Raw genomic sequence first — 22,284 nt, forward strand, 5'->3', positions numbered from 1 at the left:
TTGTTACTTAGCTGCATAGATCAGGTTCACTTCAAATTCACAGAGACCTGCCTATCTTTGCCTCTCTCATACTGGGGTTAAAGCTGTGGACTACTACGTCTGTCTTATGTTCTTTTTAAGGTTAAAGAACATGATGTGAAAGCTTTATTTTCACAAATATAGAGGGTAGAGTAAGTAGACACACTACTGTGTGTAATACATAAACCATCTAAGATATTCAACATGACTGTATGGTGGAATTATTACTAGGGCTCGTCTATACAAATGTGAGATTCTGCTTTACCTTTAATTGAAAACAAAATACATCATAAGCAGGAAATGTTGATTTTTCCACCAACAGAACTACCTCCGTTTTTTAAAGTGTGTTCTACCCTGCCTTGGATGCAGATCATCATATGTCCAGCATATCCAAATCTAGGTTTTTCAGGAGTCATGTTAGCTATCAGAACAACTGTCACAGCAGTGGATGCTTGTGTTTACATAACTCCTTTTTAATAACCTCCAAGGGAGGATGCTAAGGACAGATACCATCAAGTCTATCCTTTAGGTGAAAGTTACCCTCACATGTATGGAGTTTGCCATTATCCACAAAGGGTCTTGAAAGATCTCCCTTAATAGGTTAGGACTAATGTACTTCAAATAAAAGCTCCAATATTTAATTAAACAGTAGACATTAGTTTGTGAAAATAGAGCCACCAGTAGGTCATTTTGAAGAATTTGGAAAGTAATTCAACTGACCTCGTTTATTTTAAAGCCTTTAGATACCTTTTTTTCCTTTTTTAAAATGTTTATTTATTTATTATATATAAGTACACTATAGCTGTCTTCAGACACACCAGGAGAGGGCATCAGATCTCATTACAGATGGTTGTGAGCCACCATGTGGTTACTGGGATTTGAACTTAGATCCTCTGGAAGAGCAGTCAATGCTCTTAACCACTGAACCATCTCTCCAGCCTCTAGATTCCTTTTCTTATTTCCTTTTGTGGTAGGCTTTCTTAGTTTCTTTTTTGATATACTTAGGAGACCCACAGAATGGACACACCTCCCAGGGCCTCACCTGGTTCCTCCCTACACACAGTTTCACAGCTCTTTCGCATTTCATTCATAAACTCTTCTTTCAAAGATCTGATAAGAAGTTCGTGTATCAATTGGAACCCCCACTTGCAATGACAACAACAACGTTTCTTCCTTTGGTGTAAGCCTTACAGGACAGCAGTATTCGTCCCCCGTGGTATTAGGGCTGAATGTCCATTGAAGAGGAGCACACTGAGACCATGCACAATAAAAACATCCCAGAAGAAATGGCAGAATCACTTTTCTTTATATGACATCACATTTCCTAAGCTTTATCAAATGGCAGGAACAAAAATAAATAACAGTAGGCAGTACTGTTTGTCCTGCCATAGGTGTTCTGTCTGTCTATCTTGATAGATGACCCCAAGCCTTGTGCTGACTTCTCTTAACAATGTGTTTCTTGGGGCTCCTTTATGTGTTTCCTGTGTGAGCCTGTTTGCACTGACTACAGCTGCTGCTCCAGCAGGCCCTGCAGTCCTTGCCAAAGGACTTGGTGCTCTGCTGACCATTTTATCCAGTGTGATCTATATCACAGCTAGAACAATACCAACACCCCCTTTTGGTACTATGCTTTATTGAAGGGACGTTAAAATAACGCTGATTATGTTCTATCAATGTTTCTTTATTTTAAGACGGGGTCTCAGTATGTTGTCCTGACTGGCCTGGAATTCTCTGTGTAGTCTTAGCTGGTGTTTAACTCATAAAGAATCACTTGTCTGTGACTCCTGAATGCTGGGATTAAAGGTGTGCCTCAACAAGTTTGAACAGTTTTTTTTTTCAATATTTGAAAAAAGTTCATTTTTTATTCTAAGTTTTTTGAGTATTTAACACACTAGTGTTGTATTCACATCCTTTCAAACCTTTGCTCTCTCTTCTAACTTTTCCCCATATCTGTTCTGCTCACTCCCTCTCACATTCATGGCATGTTCTTTGTTATACACACACACACACACACACACACACACACACACACACACACACACACACACCACACACACACACACACACACACTCTCCCTTCTGAATTCATTCTGTGTTACTCATGACTCGGCATATTTAGAACCCACTACTTGGGATTGGATAAAGAGAGCTTGTCCCTGGAGAAAACAGGCTCGCCCTCTCTCAGTAGACCGTGGTTGCCTGCAGCTCTTCCTCTAGAGGTGGGACCTTGTGAACTTTCCTTGTTCACAGTGGCATGTCACCTAGTGTTGTCATTATGCAGATCCTGTGTGGGTAGCTATACTGTTCAGATTTTGTCATGTCTATAAGGTGCTGTTTGGGGACAGGGATTCTGGTTCCTCACTCTTACCACCTTTCGCCCTCTCTTCCTGGATTTTCCTTGAGCCTTAGCTATAGGGGTGTGTTATAAATGTATCTGTTGGGGCCATACTCCCCACAATCATATATTCTCTGCTTGTACAGTTGGGGATCTCTGTATTCTCCCCTATCTTATCCCTATTGATAAGGGGTAAGAGCTACACTTTCTTGTGGGTATAAGGGAAAGCATTTGTAATATAGTTAGCAGTAATGATGATGGTGGTGGTGGTGGTGGTGGTGGTGGTGGTGGTGGTGGTGGTGGTGGTGGTGGTGGTAGTGGTGGTGATGATGATGGTTTTGGAAAATGGCACTAGAAAGGCCTCATCTAAGGTCTAAGACTTCTCCAGCCAAGGGTAGTGGACTAGATACAGTGCCAGGCATGAATTAATTCTCTCCTATTGATTGGGCCTTAAGGCCCATAAGATGGGTGTTGGTCACTCCCAAGATAAAAGTGCAATGTTGCACCACTGGAGATGTCTCTCTGGGCTGGCCATTGCTGTGGTTTTGTCTTAGGCTTTAGGCATCATCAGACTTTTCTCCATTGGCTGTTTGCACGGAACATTCTGATACTATGAGAGCTCATCCTCAAGAAGTAGGCTTTCAGGCCAGTTCCACCTTGACAATAAAACAACAGAAAAAAGCATTTGGTATTGCTATTGCTTTGACTCTAAGATTTTCTTGGTCACTGGGTCATCATGATGAGCTGATTCCCAGAGTTAGTTTTGATATTCACCTTCCAAGTGGTTTGACCCTCTAGATGGGAAACATCCCCAAACATAACTGCATCTTTTACATACCACTAGAGTCTAACATGGTGGACCAATGGGGTTATTCACAAGAGTAGAAACAGTTCAAAGTCAGTTGCAAGCACCAAAAGCTCACCCCCACATGGTTGACAGCTCACCTGGAAACCTGGAGTGCATTGCAAGCCTACAGGCAGTTTACCAGGTTGAAGAGTGTCTCAGGCAGCTCAGTTGACAACCTCTTCCAGGTGGCTCTGCCGATATCCTCCAGTCAGCTCTACCACACTGTTTCTTCTAAGTGGTTTGTCTCATCTGTCTTTTCTAGGCAGCAGAGCTTGTTTGAGAGTGTTTCTCAGCAATTCTTTCTGCTGATACCTGGGGAAGAAGGGACCCAGTGAGTCTGTTCAGTTTCAGTGACTTCCTAAAGCTATTGAGTTGTTTACTTCTTGAGCTTAATGAGCTTCCCTGCAGAATGGGATGTTAGACTATCCTGTGTTTTTCTTGCCTTTTCTCATCCTGTGTTTTTACAACTCTCCTCCTGCTGTTTTATCTCCTTTAACATACTGTGTCTTAACACATTTTTCTCCAAGATGAAAGGTTTTAATCTCAGAGGAAACTGCCACACCCCAGCTGGTAACTCCATTTTCCCATACTCAGCTCTTGTGTCCAGATGCAGTGGCTTCTTTCTGGATTTTGTACAGCACCCCAAAGCTTTTGAATGTTGCCTCTCTCACTGGAAATCACTAACTATTCATTACCGGAGACACGCTATCATCTTCAGCTTCTGTCTTTCTGAAATGTTAGCAGATTCAGCTGCAGGTCTTTTCACATGCAGTTGGTGCCTGTTTCGGAAGTCCCTTAAAATGTCTGGCCTGTATCTATCTTATAGAACTTTTGGAGTCTAGGTGAAGCACAGTAAATGGGAGTTTGAGCTGAAATTGTGCTTTATCTTACTAACATTTATTTTTGCACTGATTTTGTTCGTAATGATAATTGAGAATTTATTACATTGTGTTAAAATAGAAAGTCACCTAGAACATTATGTAGCTAAACTATATGTTACAGTGATTTTACTTAATATGTAGCAATGGCTTTAGTAATTCAAGATTACTTAAAAAATTTAGGATCTGGAGAAGTGGATCAAGGGTTAAGAGCACTCGTTGTTCTTTAAGGAGACCCAAGTTTAGTTCCCAGTAACCACATAGCAGCTCACAATCATCTGCAACTCTAGTTCTAGCTCCAGGAGATCCAGTGTTCTTTCTGACTCCTTAGACATGGTACATAGACAAACATGTAGGCAAAACACCGTGCACATATAACAAACACTTGCATATTCTACAAAATCAGCTTTTCAGATGGATGAGCTAACAATAAACAATCCAGAGTTTATCTTCTAATCTCAGTTAAAACATTTGCTAAAAAATCTTCAGTGATTTATTTTCTGTAGGATTTATTTATAAGTATCTCAAATAAAAGTATGTTATTTTATATATTTGTTGGGGCCACGGGGCATGCGAATAATGAGGAAAGGACCACTTTATTTACTGCAGGGAAAATGCTTCTAACTGATTAGGGTCATGGTCAGGCTCAGAGCTGACACAACGACCTTGAAAGGGCAGGAGCGGTCTCCTTTTGAAGCATAAACCCATGAGCAGATGCTCAGGGGATAATAAAGAAGGAATTTGTGTGGTGAGGGCTAGTCCTCCAACTCAGGGTATGGCTAGTAGCAGGGTGTTGGTGTAGGCTCAAGGCTATCCTAAGGCAGAGGCTTACACCTATCTGGTGGTTTTATTCATGGGAATAAAATAGGGCTTGAGGACATATAGAAAGATGGGGGTGGCAGACCAATGCATGGAATTACTCTGGACTCTTTAGTATTGAATGTTTTACCTGCTTTCATGTGTCACTACATGAGTGCAATGCTCACAGAAGCCAGAAGAGGACAGTGGAAAGCCAGGAAGTGAAGTTACAGAAGATCATGAGCTGCTATGTGGGAAGTGACCCCAGGTCCTCTGCAGGAGCAGTGACTGAGCCCGACCACTAAGCCATCTCTCCAGGCTTCTTAAATGACTTTATAAAGTGGAATGTATCATAAGAGGAGAATCTTTGGAAGGGAATCCACTGTTCTTACTGCACTGTATTTTCTTTTTTTAGTTGCTGATCAGACCAGTGCTTTAACTCTTTGTGGTTCATGTTTACATTTGACAAATATTCCTACCAATGTTAGAGGAAAAACTTCGGTTGACTTTTTCCTGACATAAATAATTTCTTTAGTATTAAAAGGAAGATCCTGCCCAGAAGTGAACTGATACCATCCCACAGTTCCCTGCACCCAAATCCCGTGGGGAAGGGAACTGACCACTCAGGAGTGCAGACATCCTGAGACTGCAGGACAGACTGCCACCTCTGCAAACCTCTGCCCACATCCCTGGTCCAAGGGGAAACTGCACAGTGCCTCTGGACAGAGGGATATAGGAACGGACAACCGCCGGTACCCGTGGTTCTGGTCTGCACCCAGGACCGAACTGAACCAGCTAAACAGCTCCCTGCACCCACATTCCGTTGGGGGAGAAAGCTGGACCCTCAGAAGTGTGGATACTCCTGAGAAGTCAGAGGAGATTACCCTCTACCCACAGTCCAGACCCAAGAGGGAATCACATAGCGCCAACTGTGCCTGCTGGGTGCAGGGCCCTTTGATTCCTTCCCATGCCTAGAGCTGGAAGATAGTTGCCAGGAGCACTGACACACTTGAAATCAGATCACCTGTTCTCAGGAAAGGTTGAAAGAAAACAGAAAAATAGTCCTACAGGATTGCTGACACAGAGGTCTACAGCAGGGTCAAGTCACTCTCAGAAACAGCAAGACAAGCAAACACCAGAGACAACCCAATGGCTAGAGGCAAGTGCAGGAACCTAATCAACAGAAACCAAGACTACTTGGCTTCATCAGAGCCCAGTTCTCCCACCAAAGAAAATACTGGATATCCAAACACACCAGAAAAGCAAGATTTAGATTTAAAATCACATTTTTTGATAGTGATGGACGACTTTAAGAAAGACACAAAGAACTCCCTTAAAGAAATGCAGGAAAACACAAGTAAACAAGTAGAAGCCCTTAGAGAGGAAACACAAAAATTCCTGAAAGAATTACAGGAAAACACAACCAAACAGGAGAAGGAATTGAAAATGGAAATAGAAACAATAAAGAAAGCATAAAGGCAGACAACCCTGGATATAGAAAACCTAAGGAAGAGATAAGGAGCCATAGATACAAGCATCACCAATAGAATACAAGAGATAGAAGAGAGAATTTCAGGGTCAGAAGTTACCATAGAAAACATTGACACAGCTGTCAAATAAAATGTAAAATGCAAAAAGCTCCTAGCCCAAAACATACAGGAAACCCAGGACACATTGTGAAGCTCAAACCTAAGGATAATAGGTAAAGAAGAAAGTGAAGACTCCCAATTTAAAGGGCCAGTAAACATGCTCAACAAAATTATAGAAGAAAACTTCCCTAACCTAAAGAAAGAGATGCTCATAAACATACAAGAAGCCTATAGAACTCTAAATAGATTGGACCAGAAGAGAAATTCCTTCTGTCACATATTAATTAAAACAGCAAATGCAGAAAACAAAGAAAGAATATTAAAAGCATTAAGGGAAAAAGGTCAAGTGACATTTAAAGGCAGACCTATAAGAATTACACCAGATTTCTCACCAGAGACTATGAAAGCCAGAAGATCCTGGACAGATGTCATACAGACGCTAAGAGAACACAAATGCCAGCCAAGTTACTGTATCCAGCAAAACTCTTAATTAACATAGATGGAGAAACCAAGATATTCCATGACAAAACCAAATTTACGCAATACTTTCTACAAATCCAGTCCTACAAAGGATAATTGGTAAAGCCCAACACAAGGAGAGAAAGTACACTGGACAGAAAACAAGGATATAATTTCCTTGCAATGAAACCAAAAGAGAGACAAACAAACATAATTCCACCTCTAACAACAAAAATACCAGGAAGCGTCAATCACTATTCCTTAATATCAATGTCAACGGACTCAATTTCCCAATAAAAAGACATAGACTAACAGAATGGATATGTAAGGGGATCCAGCATTTTGCTGTATGCAGGAAACACACCTCAGGGACAAAGACAGACAATACCTCAGAGTAAATGGCTGGAAAACAACTTTCCAAGCAAATGGCCCGAAGAAACCAGCTGGAGTTGCCATTCTAATATCAAATAAAGTTGGCTTTAAACCAAAAGTCATTCAAAAAGGTAAGGAAGGACACTTCATATTCATCAAAGGAAAAAACCACCAAGATGAACTCTCAATCCTAAATATCTATGCTCCAAATGCAAGGGTACCTACTTTCATAAAAGAAACTTTACTAAAGCTCAAAGCACACATTGCACCTCACACAATAATAGTAGGAGATTTCAACACCCACTCTCACCAATGGATTGATCATGGAAACAGAAGTTAAACAGAGACATAGAGAAACTAACAGAAGTTATAAACCAAATTTATTTAAAAGATACTTATAGAACATTGCATCCTAAATCAAAAGGATATACCTTCTTAGCACCTCATGGAACCCTTTCCAAAACTGAGTATATAATCGGTCACAAAACAGGTCTCAACAGATACAGGAAGATAGAAATAATCCCATGCATCCTATCAGGTCACCAAGCACTAAGACTGGTCTTCAATAAAAACAATAATGACAGAAAGCCCACATATACATGGAAGTTGAACAATGCTCTACTCAATGACAACTTGGTCAAGGAAGAAATAAAGAAAGAAATTAAAAACTTAGAATTTAATGAAAATGAAGGCAAGACATTCTGAAACTTATGGGAAACAATGAAAGCAGAACTAAGAGGAAAACTCAGAGCTCTCAGTGCCTGCAAAAAGAAACAGGAGAGAACATATGTCAGCAGCTTGACAGCATACCTAAAAGCTCTAGAACAAAAATAAATAAATAAACCCAAGAGGAGTATAAGGCAGGAAATAAACTCAGCTGAAATCAACCAAGGAGAAAGGAAAAGGACTATACAAAGAATTAACAACACCAGGAGCTGGTTCTTTGAGAAAAATCAACAAAATAGATAAACCCTTAGCCAGACTAACCAGAGGCTCCCTAATGAGAAATGAAAAGGGAGACAGAACAACAGAATCTGAAAAAATTAAAAAAAAAATCATCAGATCTTACTACAAAAGCCTATATTCAACAAAACTGGAAAATCTGGAGGAAATGGACCATTTTCTAGACAGATACCAGGTACCAAAGTTAAATCAGGAACAAATAAATCATATAATAACCCCATAACTCCTAAAGAAATAGAAACAGTTATTAAAAGTCTCCCAACCAAAAAGAGCCCAGGTCCAGATAAGTTCAGAGCAGAATTTTATCAGACCTTCACAGAAGACCTCATGCCAATACTGTCCAAACTATTCCACAGAATAGAAACAGACAGAGCACTACCAAATTCCTTCTGTGAAGCCACACAAAGACCCATCAAAGAAAGAAAACTTCAGACCAATTTCCCTTATGAATATTGATGCAAATATACTCAATAAAATTCTTGCAAACTGAATCCAAGAACACATCAAAATGATCATCCATCATGATCAAGTAGGCTTCATCCCAGGGATGAAGAGATGGTTTAATATATGAAAATCCATCAATGTAATCCACTATATAGACAAACTCAAAGATAAGAACCACATGGTCATTTCATTTGATGCTGAGAAACATTTGACAAAATTCAACACCCCTTCATGATAAACGTCCTGGAAAGATCAGGAATTCAAGGCCCATATCTAAACATAGTAAAAGCAATATACGGCAAACCAATAGCCAACATAAACTAAATGGAGAGAAACTTGAAGCAATCCCATTAAAATCAGGGATTAGACAAAACTGCCCTCTCTCTCCCTACTTATTCAATATAGTACTCAAAGTCCTAGCCATAGCAATCAGACAGCGATAGGAGGTCAAAGGGATACAAATTGGAAGGGAAGAAATCAAATTATCACTATTTGCAGATGATATGATAGTGTACTTAAGTGACCCCAAAAGTTCTACCAGAGAACTACTTAACCTGATAAAAAAACTTCAGCAAAGTGTCGGGGTATAAAATTAACAAACATCAGTAGTCTTCCTCAAATCAAAGAATAAACAGGCTGAGAAAGAAATTAAGGAAATGACAGCCTTCACAATAGTCCTAAATAATATAAAATATCTTGGTGTGACTTTAACCAAGCAAGTGAAAGATCTGTATGACAAGAACTTCAAATCTCTGAAGAAAGAAATTGAGGAAGATCTCAGAAGATGGAAAGATGTCCCATGTTCATGGATTGGCAGGAATAATATAGTAAAGATGGCCATTTTGCCAAAAGCAATCTACAGATTCAATGCAATCCCCAACAAAATTCCTACTCAATTCATTATAGAGATAGAAAGAGCAATTTGCAAATTCATTTGGAATAACAAAACCTCAGGGTCACGAAAACTATTCTCAACTATAAAAGAACTTTTGGGGGGGGTATCACCATCCTTGACTTCAAGCAGTATTACAGAGCAATAGTCATAAAAACTGTTTGGTATTGGTACAGAGGCAGGCAGATAGATCAGTGGAACAGAATTGAAGACCCAGAAATGAACCCATACACCTATCGTTACTTGATCTTTGACAAAGGAGCTAAAACCATCCAATGGAAGAAAGATAGCATTTTCAACAAATGGTGATGGTTCAACTGGAGGTCAGCATGTAGAAGAATGCAAATCGATCCATTCTTTTCACCATGTACAAAGCTTAAGTCCAAGTGAATCAAGGACCTCCACATCAAACCAGATACACTCTAATAGAAGAAAAAGTGGGGAAGCATCTCGAACACATGGGCACTGGGGAAAATTTCCTGAACAAAACACCAATGGCTTATGCTCTAAGATCAAGAATTGGCAAATTGGACCTCATAAAACTGCAAAGCTTTTATAAGACAAAGGACACTGTCATTAGGACAAAATAGCAACCAACAGATTGGGAAAAGACCTTTACCAATCCTTTATATGATAGAGGGCTAATATCCAAAATATACAAAGAACTCAAGAAGTTAGACTCCAGAGAGCCAAATTACCCTATTAAAAATGGGATACAGCGCTAAACGAAACATTCTCAGCTGAGGATTATTGAATGGCCAAAAAGCACCTAAAGAAATGTTCAACATCCTTAGTCATCAGGGAAATGCAAATCAAAACAACCCTGAGATTCCTCCTCACACCAGTCAGAATTGCTAAATAAAAAACTCAGGTGACAGCAGATGCTGGCAAGGATGTGGAGAAAGAGGAACACTCCTCCATTGTTGGTGGGATTGCAGACTGTTACAACCACTCTGGAAATCAGTCTTGAGTTTCCTCAGAAAATTGTACCTGAGGACCCAGCTATACCTCTCCTGGTCATATACCCAAAAGATGCACCAACATACAACAAAGACCAGAAGCTGGAAAGAACCTAGATGTCCTTCAATAGAGGAATGGATTAAAAAAAATGTGTTACATCTACACAATGGAGTAATACTCAGCTATCAAAATCAATGACTTCATGAAGTTCATAGGCAAATGGAATGAACTAGAAAATATCCTGAGTGAGGTAACTCAATCACAGAAAAACACACTTGGTATGTACTCATTGATAAGTTGATATTAGCCAGAAAGCTGGAGTTACCCAAGATTCAATCCACAGACCACAGGAAGCTCAAGAAGAAGGATGACCAAAATGCGGATGGTCCGACTCCTTCTTAGAAGGGGAAAAATATCCATAGGAGGGGATATGGAAGCAAAGTTTAGAGCAGCGACTCAAGAAATGGCCATTCAGAGCCTGACCCACATGTGGCCCGTATATATACAGCCACCAAAACTAGATAAGATTGATGAAGCTAAAAAAAAAAATGCATGCTGAAAGGGACCGGATATAGATCTCTCCTGAGAGACACATCCAGAGCATGTCCAATACAGAGGTCGATTGTGGCAGCAAATCACCGAACTGAGAACAGGACCCCCGTGGGGGGAATTAGAGGAAGTTTTGACAGAGTTGAAGGAGCTTGCAACTCCATAAAAACAACAATGCCAACCAACCAGAGCTTCCAGGGACTAAACCACTACCGAAAGCCTACACATGGACTGACCCAGGGCTCCAACTGCATAGGTAGCAGAGAATAGCCTTGTTGGGGCACCAGTGGAAGGGAAAGCCCTTGGTCCTGCCATGGTTGGACCCCCAGTGCAGGGGAATATGGGGGCAGTAAGTGGGATGGATGGGGGGAATACCCACATGGGGGAGGGGGAGTGGAGGGGATAGGGACTATGGACTGGAAACGGGGAAGGGGAATAACATTTGAAACGTGAGTAAATAAATATATCTAATAAAAAATTAAAAAAAATAAGAAGAAGATCCTGTGTGAAGGAGCTCTAGCCAGACTGGGCATGACGAATACGGCTCTGGCAGACTCTGCACTTCTCCCCTATTCCGCCTATGTTGCTGAAAACCTTTAGGATCACATTCCTAAATCTAATCACTAAGGTCTGTTCCTTTACTTGGTCACTTCCTCCTCCTTGGGTTGACTACCAAGGTCCGGCTATCAAAATATTGAAGGCCAGAAATGAAAAGCCCACTATGGTTCACGTAATTAACATGTCCAATTAGAATTAAACACCTTATCTCAATGCAGGGTTTTCCCTTGTACCTTTATATACTGTCATTTTCCTATCTGACACATCTGTCCCCACTCTATCCAGAGCCTTGTCCCTTCTTCTCCTGGGACAAATACCCCTACCTTCTCTCCTTTGTTCCCTTCCCCTTCTCCCTTGTCCTCCATCTCCTGTCTTGTCTCTTATTCCCTCCTCTGTCCATCCCAGGCAAATACATCTCCTCTGTGCTGAGAACTTGGTCTTGGAAGTCCTGAGCCCATAATGATCCTTACACCTCCTTGATATATTAGCGATAACATGAACTGGATAGCATTTAATTTGTTTTTAACCACTTGTTGCTCTTTGAAAAATTTCCACAAATATGTTTTTAAGAATCATGGGATTATTGCCTGAGATCTGTTGCTATTGTTTGCACTACCCCAGTCCTTTTAGTTAATGCCTTTTAAATAGTTTTTTTTCTTTTTTTGCAAATAATACATTTAGCCTGTTTCTAGGTGGAACTGCTTTTTATTGCCCTAGAGGCATTAAATTACCTAGTGTAGTACCAAGAGGAAACTGCTCCCATTGGTTCAGTATAGACTGATTTTAGAGGCAGTTCTCTGAGAATCCTGGCTGATGTGGGAGAAGGAAGGGCAGAATCCAGCGTAAAGGGACCTCCCAGATTTCACTGGTACAAGTCTGTTGACCGAGGATTCTTGTCTGGAGACCTCAGTCAAATGCAATGCTTCCCAATTTGCCTCATGTTCTTTTTCTTAGTCTTTCCTTCTTTCTTTTTAGGATTATCCTAAAGCAAGTTTGAAATACAAAGGTGTAAATTTTGGTATTGCTACAGGAAGACAAGAATTGCTCAAATATTCAGGCCCTGGCCCCGGACACTATGATATCATCCAGTAAGTTAAAGCCAAAGCCAGCTGGGAACGGTGGGGTACACTGGACTTCCTGCACTTGGGAGGCAGGAGGATTGCTGCAAGTTCAGAACCAGCCTGGTCTGCATAATGGTTCAGTAAGTGGGAAAAACAGCATGTATGGTTTACTTAAATATGATTCTAGCAATTATTAATGCTAAAAGTTAAAGTGGGTTTATTGGGCCATGAATGGCACTAAATCTGTTTTTGGCTCTTTTCACTGAGTTATGGAGAACTAGTTATTGTTATGTCCAAGTATAGGTGAAGAGTACAAAGCTAAGGGAGTTGGGTGGTTTCTATTAGATTATAGGCGCAGTGCCTGGCAGGCTGTCGGCCTCAGCACATGGGACTGTTCACTGCTATTTTATTTTTTTCTTCAAACTGTCCAATAGCAATGGAAAAACATTTATCCTTGATACTTAGAGATCGTTATACCCTTTGGCTTACTGCTTTATGATATAAATAGAAAGGGCTATTTTTCCTTATTTTAAACAGAAATTAAAATACCAAGGGATTTTTGGATTTTAAAGGCATATGGTAAGTAGGATATCAGAAAACGTTTTCTAAAATTACCTCTAATGATGTTAGTTCGTGCCGTAAGTATTATGGACCATTTTCCTTTTGGAGTAATTATTATTAGAACAATTTTATAACAGTGTTCTGAATTTTAACTTCCTTCCATTTGTGTGTGTCTATGTATGTGTGTACATATATGTGCACACCCATGCTGAGATCAGAAGGAAGCTCATGGGCATCGTTTTCCTCTATCATGTGAGTTCTAGGGAGCGAACTCAGGTTGATATAAATGCAGGCTTGATATCAAGTACGTTTGACCCACTGAACCATCTTGGCGGCCCGAGTGCTCCATTTTAAAAAACAAAACCAACCAACATGAAATGTATTTTCATAAGAATTTAAATGTATTGACCCAACCTGTTGCTCTTATTAAATCCATCTAAAGCAGAAGCTGTTGCTATAAAAATTATCTCTGCTTATAAAAATAAATGTGTGCTTAAAATTGAAAACTCTCAAATTCTTTATGTGGATTTTTGAAAGGAAAAGGAAACTACGTTATGAAAATATTAACATCAAGAGAGATCAAGAGCACTACTGTTATTCATATGTTCCGCGGCTGTATGAAGAGATAGCATTACAGGAAGAAAAAAAGGTAAGTTGAAAGGGATATTTAATCAATTTATAAGATCACTGAGTCTATTGTCACCAGATTAAAGTTCTCCTGTGTCTACTGTGCTAGATGGCTGTGTCACTCAATGGGCACTGTAGAAGTAGCTAGAGTACATGTTCACTGTACAGGACAGTGATCACTGTCCTTGCTTGGACTCTTTGTCATAAGGAACTCACTTTTCCTTATAACACTAGCTTTATTAGGAATAGTAATACAGAATAACACTAGTAGTATTATTCCTCCCACGCCTTCCCTCCCCTGTGATTTCTTACCTATCTCCCTTCCTTCTGTAAGGTTAAGTAACCTAGGTATTTTTGAAAGTCCTCTAGTGTCACATTGCCTTAAGTTCTTTGATGTCTTAAGGGCTTCTTAATTTGTGAGTTTTGTTTGTTCTCCCTTTTAAAATAAACTAAGTATAACATTCCATGTGTTTTAATTGTAAAAGCAAGATTCTCATTAGTTTTTGTTCCAAATTGTATATATATTCACATAAACTCATTTAGATGCACATTCCACTTTTAGATGTATATTGAAAAATTTTCCCATTTGAAAATTATAGGCAAATAAAACTCTTACTTTTTCCTGTACAATATGCTTTAACTTAAGAAGTAAAGATTGTAATGTGAAAATTTAAAAGGGGGTGCATTTAGAGGAAGAATAGCTGACTCTCCAATAGAAAGATCTAGCAACACTTTTAATAAGATTTTTTTATTCCCCAAGATTTCTTTGGTATTTGCTTAGATGTAAACTAACAATGAAACATTTACCCAAGATAAGACATAATGTAATGCTAGAAAAGATGTATAATCGCAGTAATAATGCATTTGTTTTAATAAAATAACAATTGAAATTTAAAAAAATAGATAAAAAGTATTCATGTTGCTCAGTGGGTTCTAATGCATATATTAATTGATTTTTATATTATGGTGTAAAAGTATACTCAGAAAAACGGTGCATAAAGCTTTTGGTTTCTGTTAAGGTTTTATTTACCAACAGAACTTATTTATAAGTATACGTAATATTTTCGTCATTGAAATATAAATAAATTACGGTCAAATTATTTCTCTGACTGCATTGAAGACAGAATCTAAGGCACCAACATGTTAGACCAATATTCTCTCATTTCACCTTAAACCTAGTCCTCAGGATAATGTTTAGTAGCAAACTTTCAGTGTTTAGAAGAGTAACTATTGCATTAAAAATCTTCTTTTTGGGGCTGGGGATTTAGCTCAGTGGTAGAGCGCTTACCTAGGAAGCGCAAGGCCCTGGGTTCGGTCCCCAGCTCCGAAAAAAAGAACCAAAAAAAAAATCTTCTTTTTATAGTGTTACATTTTCTTAGAGGAAAGTTTATATTAGATGATTTTAAGATTAAAATAAGATTGTCTATATTATTCCATTGCTTACTGTGCTGCTGAACTCACTATGATCTAAAGTGATTTGAAAACATACCTGTGAAATAAGTAAAATAACATGGTGAAGTGTAATAAGTAGCAATGGAATGAATATTAACATTTGTTGGTCTTTCCTTTGATCATATTTCTGAATTTGGAATCATGCCCTGTTCAATGTGGTGCTCTTAGTATTTACCGCCGTGCCTAGGATGTGGGAAGGACTTGAGTGATAGTTACTATGTAAAAGCATGATTTCCTCATGTTGCCATCTCATTTTATATCAAATAAGAGCATATATTTTTAATAAAATAATATTTCTGTTTTAACTTTTAGTTCCCATTTAGGAAAACTGTTTTAAATTATAGTTCTTTCTTATCTCCATTTTTTATTTTTTTCTTGCATCCTTTTTCATTTATAGTAATTATAAGATATGTGGCAAAATATTATCTTATAAATATCCTATTGTATATCACTATTATTTGCTGCATATGGAAAACCTCTAGAAAATATTGAATGGTAATACTAGACATTGTATTGTGTCAAGAAAGTGGTTGGCAGAAGATTTACATATTATATTTTAATGTAATATTTTAATTAATTTGTTGAGAATTTCCTACAGTATATTTTGATCACATTTACCTCCAGCTCTTCTTTCTAACTCTTTTTAGATTAATCCCCACTCTCCCAACTCCTTTTCAACTTCCTGTACTCTCTCTGTAAACAATGCAAACCAAAGCAAAGCCCTGAGTCTCATTTATGTTGTTTATGTCTGATTTATACTGACAATTTTGAAGCCATTCACTGGCGTGTAGTTGACCCACCAGGGGACCACATCCTTAACGGAAACTGATTCTTCTTCCTTTAGAAACAACCATTACAGCTCTTCAGTCAGGATAGGAGCTTGTAAGCCCTTTTCCTCCTCCATTTTAGATCCCTGACTAGCTCGATCCTGTCTAGGTTTAAGGCAGGCAACCATGGCGACTGTGAATTCATGCGGTGCTGTCATGTCTTGGGGATGCTCTTTGGCTCTGATCTTCCCCAACCTCTGGCTCTTACAAATGTTCACACCATCTTCTGTAGACATTGGAATTCTAAAGATCCAAAGAGATCTGAGAAGTTGGCTCAGTGATTAAAGTACTTGCTTGTGAAAACAAGATGATCAGAGTTCTTATCCCCAGAGCCCATGTAACTGTTGGGTGGGCGTGGTTTGAGACTCCTTGCCTCAATGAATAAGACAGAAGGACAGTCGCAGAAGATTGCAGGCATCACCCTTGGGCTTCCACATACATGAGCACTTGCCACATACACTTTCGCCTGCATATGTGAATATTCATACACACATGTATGTACATCACACACACACACACACACACACACACACACACATGAAAAGAGGAAGAAAAAGAAAGAGTTCATTCTATATGAAAAAGAAGAATGGTTGAATCAATAAAGGTCACAAACTTTTTTAAATGAAATGCCAGAAAGTACTTACTTTGTAAACATAATCTATCACAGCTATTCAACTTTATGGTTATATGTAAGGAGCTATGTACAACGTGCAATAAATACTGTTATTTAATACAACATATTGGATTTGTCTATGGGTATAACAAGAAGTCATTAGGAGTCAATTTAATACAAGGTCTATTTTGAAGAGTAATCATAGTAGGTTCTCCTCCAGGGCCTTTAACAAGTCTAGTTTTTGGCTTCACTAACTAAAGCAGGTATGGGTTTCATCTTGTCTGGTGGATTTTGAGTCCAAACAAAGTATTAAGATCCCCCCAAGGCACCTGTGTCACCATTACACAAGTGAGCATATCTTGCCACAGGTCGTTACTGTAGCTGACAGTTCTTAGCTAGGCAAGACTGAGGGTCACTTTTCTCTTCTAGTAGCATACATAATACCCTCCATTATCCTGAAAGCTAGCCAGAGGGGATACAACTTCCAGGTCAAACCAGTATGATTTGCCACGTTCTATAGTGCCAGTACATGATGTCTTCATCAATAGGCATTCCTGTCAAGTTCTGAGTAACCAGAAGAAATGCCAGCAGCAACTTGTAATATTTGAAGTGTGTGGATGCTCACTGCCCAACACCTCAGATGGATAGTCTCTTCTTGACACTGGGTTTTTATTTGTTAGCTGGTGGTATCTAGTAAGAACACTGTTACCCTGTCATAGGAAATTCCACTTAAAATTTTAAGCATTTGTATGTGCTTTGTATTTTAGAAAGCATCTACAGCAGTAGTTTTTTTATGTAACCTCCAGGTTAGCTCTTCCAGTGCTAACCTTACTTCTCCTATTCCCTCATTCCTCTGCCCCTCCATCCCCACTCACTTAACTCTTCCTGCTTCATTTTCCATTTAACCCTTTATACCACTGTGCTCTAATTTCTCCTGTTATTACATCCTCCACAGGGCCCACTACTGGTCTACTGACCTCTGTGGGAATTGTAAATGAAACACCAGTATCTAAACATTTAAAGTTAACATCCACGGGTGAAAACATTTGATATCTGTCTGTCTAGGTTCTGGGCTACCTCCCTTGGAATGGTGATTTTCTAATCTATTTATTTACCTACAGATATTGTAATTTCATCTTTAAACAACTGAATAATATTTCATTGTATAGGTGTATCACACTTTATTACTCATTCATGTGTTGATAGATGTTTAGGCTGTTTACATTTCTTGTAAACAGCAGCAATGAACATGATGGTCAGAATCTTTTTAGTAGGATGTATGTTCAAGAGTACTGTAGCTGGATCATATAGTACATTTCCTTCTAGGTTTTTGAAGAGTGCTGTTTCAGAGTGCCTGGACTAGATTGAATGCCCACTGGCAGTGAGTGAGTCTCCTCGTTCTCCAGCCAGCTTTTGATTGTTGTTTGGTTTTTGATTATAGCCATTCTGACTGGGGTAAGATGAAATCTCAAAATAGCTTCCCTTCTATTTTCATGATGGTTAAGGATACTGAATATTCTTTCGAGAGCTTTCTGTGTAGATCTGTGACCCAGTTTTTAATTGACATTTAGATTTTTCACTTATCTGTGTATTCTACATTCTAACCCTCTTTCAGATGTATAATTGGTAAAAATATTTCCTGTTCTGTAGGCTGCCTCTGTACGGGAGCGAATTGTATCCTTTGTTGTACAGAGGCATGCTAGTTTCATGAGGTCTCTCATTTGCTAATTGTTGGTCTTGATGCTTGCACTATTGGGCTTCTTCGTTTTTCTATCTTGACTTAAATGTATTCAGTAGTGAGATGTTCAGCTTCTATGAGTTTGTAAACGTTATACTAGTCCCACTGTTGTTGATAGTCAACATTAATTTGTGGTAGTCAAGTAGGATGCAGTATGTTATTTCAAACTTTTGATAATCTGTTGAGACTTGCTTTGTGTCCTTATCTGTGGTCACATTTGGAGAAAGTTACATGGGCTGCTGAGGAGAAAGCATATTCTTAATATGTGGGTGGAATGTTCTGTTATGGTGTAATTTAACTCTAGCATTTGGCCATTTTGTTTTTATCTAGATGACTTGTCTGGTCTTCAGAGTCAGATTTGAAGTTAGTCACAACCAAGGTCTTAGCTCTAATGTGTGATTTAAGGTTTCTTTTATGAACTGGCATCTGTTCAATGATTATATCTTCTATATATGACAGGGAAAGTGTACCATTAAATCTAAAAAATATGGTTGCCTAACCAAGACCCGAGAAATGACATCACCAACTGACATGCCAGTGTAGATAGAGGAAGTCTCATAAAGCCCCTTAGATAAAGAGCTATAGACAATTCATGACCACACAGAGGGAGAATTAATTTCTTCCAGGGATGAGGCCCTTGATAGGTAATCCATTCCAAGCAGTCATCCCCAAGCACATGTACATATCAGCAGTACTAAATGAACTAGCAGGTTGTATTTATAAATGTGTGATGTGAGTGCGTGTATTATATCATATATTTTTTACATATGTATGTATATTTGAGACAGCTATATCAGGCTCCTTTTAGCAAGCACTTCTTGGCATCAGCAATAGTGACTGGGTTTGATGGCGGCATATGGGATGAGTCCCCAGGTTGGGCAGTCTCTGGATGGCCTTTCCTTCAGTTTCTGTTCCACTCGTTGTCCATGTATTTCCTTTAGACAGGAGCAGTTCTTGGTTAAAATTTTTGAGAAGGGTGGGTGGCCCCATCTCTCAACTGGGACCTTGCCTAACTGTTGGATGTGGTTTCTATAGGTTCTGTCTCCCTTGTTGGGTATTTTAGCTAATGTCATCCCTGTTAGGTCTTGGGAGCCTCTTGCTTTCCCACCATCTGTGACTTTCTAGTGGCTTCCCCCAGTTCCTCAACCCCCATTGCTACACATCTCCATTCAAATTCCTGACCCTCTGCACTTCTCTCGTCTCCTCCCACACCTGATCCTTCCCCCTCCTCTTTACTTTCCAAGTCCTTCCCACCCTCTATCTCCCATGATTATTTTGTTCCCCCTTCTAAGTAGGACTGAAGCATCCACACTGTGGTCTTCCTTCTTATTGAGCTTCATATGGTCTGTGAATTGCATCATGGGAATTCTGAGCTTGTGCACTAAAATTCGCTTATCAGTGAGTGCAGACCATGTGTGTTCTTTTCTGATTGGGTTACCTCACTCAGGATGATATCTTCTAGTTCCATCCATTTGCCTGCAAGTTTCATGAAATCATTGTTTGTAATAGCTGAGTAGTACTCTACTGTGTAAATGTACCACATTTTCTGTATCCATTACTCTGTTGAAGGACATCTGGGTTCTTTCCAGCTTCTAGCTATTATAAATAAGGCTGCTATGGACATAGGGGAGCATGTGTCCTTGTTATATGTTGGAGCATCTTTTGGGTGTATACCCAGGAGTGGTACAGCTGGGTCCTCAGGTAGTACTATGTCCAATTTTCTGAGGAACCTCCAGACTGATTTCCAGAGTGGTTGTACCAGCTTGCAATCCCACTGACAATGGAGTGTTCCTCTTTCTCTACATCCTTACCAGTATCTGCTGTCACCTGAGTTTTTGATCTTAGCCATTATGAATTGTTTTTGTCTAAAGAAAATGCAGGGACAAAGAGTGGAGCAGAGACTGAAGTCAAGGCCATCCAGAGACTGCCCCACCAAGGGATCCATCCCATCTGTAGATACCAAACCCAGACACTACTGTTGATGCCAAGAAGTGCTTGCTGACAGGAGTCTGTCCCCTGAGAGGTTCTGCCAGAACCTGATAAATACAGAGGCAGATGCCAGCAGCCAATCATTGGACTGAGCACGGGGACCCCAATGGAGCAGTTAGAGAAAGGACTGAAGGAGCTGAAGGGGTTTTCAGTCCCACAGGAAGAACAGTAATATCAATCACCCAGACCCTCCAGAGTTCCCAGGGACTAAACCACCAACCAAAGAGTGCACATGGAGCGAACCATGGCTCCAGATGCTTTTGTAGCAGAGGATGGCCTTATTGGGCATCAATGGGAGGAGAGGCCCTTGGTCCTGTGGAGACTCAATGTCCCAGCTTGGGGAATGCTTGGGCAGTGAGGCAGGAGTGGGTGAGTTGGGGAGCTCCCTCATAGAAGCACAGGAGAAAGGAATGGGGTAGGGGGTTTGCAGAGGGGAAACTGGGAAATTTGAAATGTAAATACATAAATAAATAAAATAACCAATTAAAAAGAAGAAAATAGCTATTTCAGTTAGCTGTTGAGGGACAGAGGATCAACTTTATCTAGGGATAAGCCTTCTAATAGGTTTTTCACTCCTAAGTGGACAGACATAAATGCATGTTCTTTTGGGCAACACTAAGTAGAGTAAGTAGGTTTTGTGTGTGTGTGTGTGTGTGTGTGTGTGTGCATGTGCGCATGTGTGTGTTTATATAAATATGTAACTAATAATTACAGAAGAGCTGATGAATTGGAGACAGGGTGATGGTAGGGGTGGAAAGGAGGTAGAAATGGGTAGAAGTGATATAAATATAGCACATTGAAGTATGGAATTCTCAAAATACCAAAATAAAGATGTAACACATATTAATTATTGCTGTTTGAAGAAATCTACCCCTACTTTTTTCTCTTGGTAATGTTCTAATATTATTAGGATGTCTGTATTAGCCGTTTATTTTTTATATAAACAAACCTGTTCACTTCACAATTAATTTCGATGCTATCCCAAGAAAAATATTTCGAGTTTAATAAGTTTTAACTGGTGCTTGTTTTCCTTTGAAATTTGTATTTATGTTTTTTATTAGGTAAAGCAGATTTTTTAATCCTAGCTATTAAAGTAATTAAGGGGTGGGGCTAGAGAAGTGGCTCAGTGGTTCAGAACAGTTGATGCTTTTACAGACGATCTAGGTTTACTTCTCAGAACCCCATGTGGAGGGTCACAGGTATCTGTAACTGCAGTTCTGGGGGTTTGACAGCCTTTTTGGGCCTCTATGGGCTTAAGAATGCAAGTAATTGATATATACATGTGCCAGCAGAACACTCAGAACGTAAAAATGACTAATAAAACCTTAAAAAACAATTAATGGATAATTATAGTTATTGGGGTAGCATGTGTACACGCAGGTATATGTATGCACACACATACATATATTATATTGATTGGTGGGGTGCATTGTGTGAGGTTGTCTCTGCATATTCAATTGTTAATTCTGTACTGGTAGAGAGATGAGTCATGGTAGGATTCTGGAATTGCCATTCCTATGGCCCATTAACTGGATTTCTATTTTGTAACTATTCCTTCTTCCTCACCTGCCTAAGGCAATGTAGAATAGTATCTCTTTGGTTGTAATAAAGATCTGATGGCCAATAGCTGGGCTGGAAGTAGATGGTGGGTCTTTCAGGCTGAGAGAGGAACTCTGGAAGAAGAAATCAGAAGTGGAAGATTGAGCCAGCAGTCACAGGGGTGAATGGATAGATGGACTAAAGCTGACCAAGGA

At 39.4% G+C, this 22,284-nt stretch overlaps 1 protein-coding gene across 3 annotated transcripts in view; it reads left to right on the forward strand.

Annotated features, from left to right (window-relative positions):
- Positions 1–22,284, forward strand: part of Stpg2 (sperm-tail PG-rich repeat containing 2) — a 526,121-nt gene that overhangs the window by 40,579 nt on the left and 463,258 nt on the right. For all 3 annotated transcript variants that reach the window (XM_087631242.1, XM_087631240.1, NM_001100993.1), the window contains 2 exon segments: positions 12,638–12,750; positions 13,822–13,933. In XM_087631242.1, coding sequence (XP_087487368.1) covers positions 12,638–12,750; positions 13,822–13,933 — 225 coding nt within the window.

Source organism: Rattus norvegicus, chromosome 2, assembly GCF_021556685.1.
Source record: "Rattus norvegicus strain SHRSP/BbbUtx chromosome 2, alternate assembly SHRSP_T2T, whole genome shotgun sequence".
Lineage (NCBI taxonomy): Eukaryota > Metazoa > Chordata > Mammalia > Rodentia > Muridae > Rattus > Rattus norvegicus.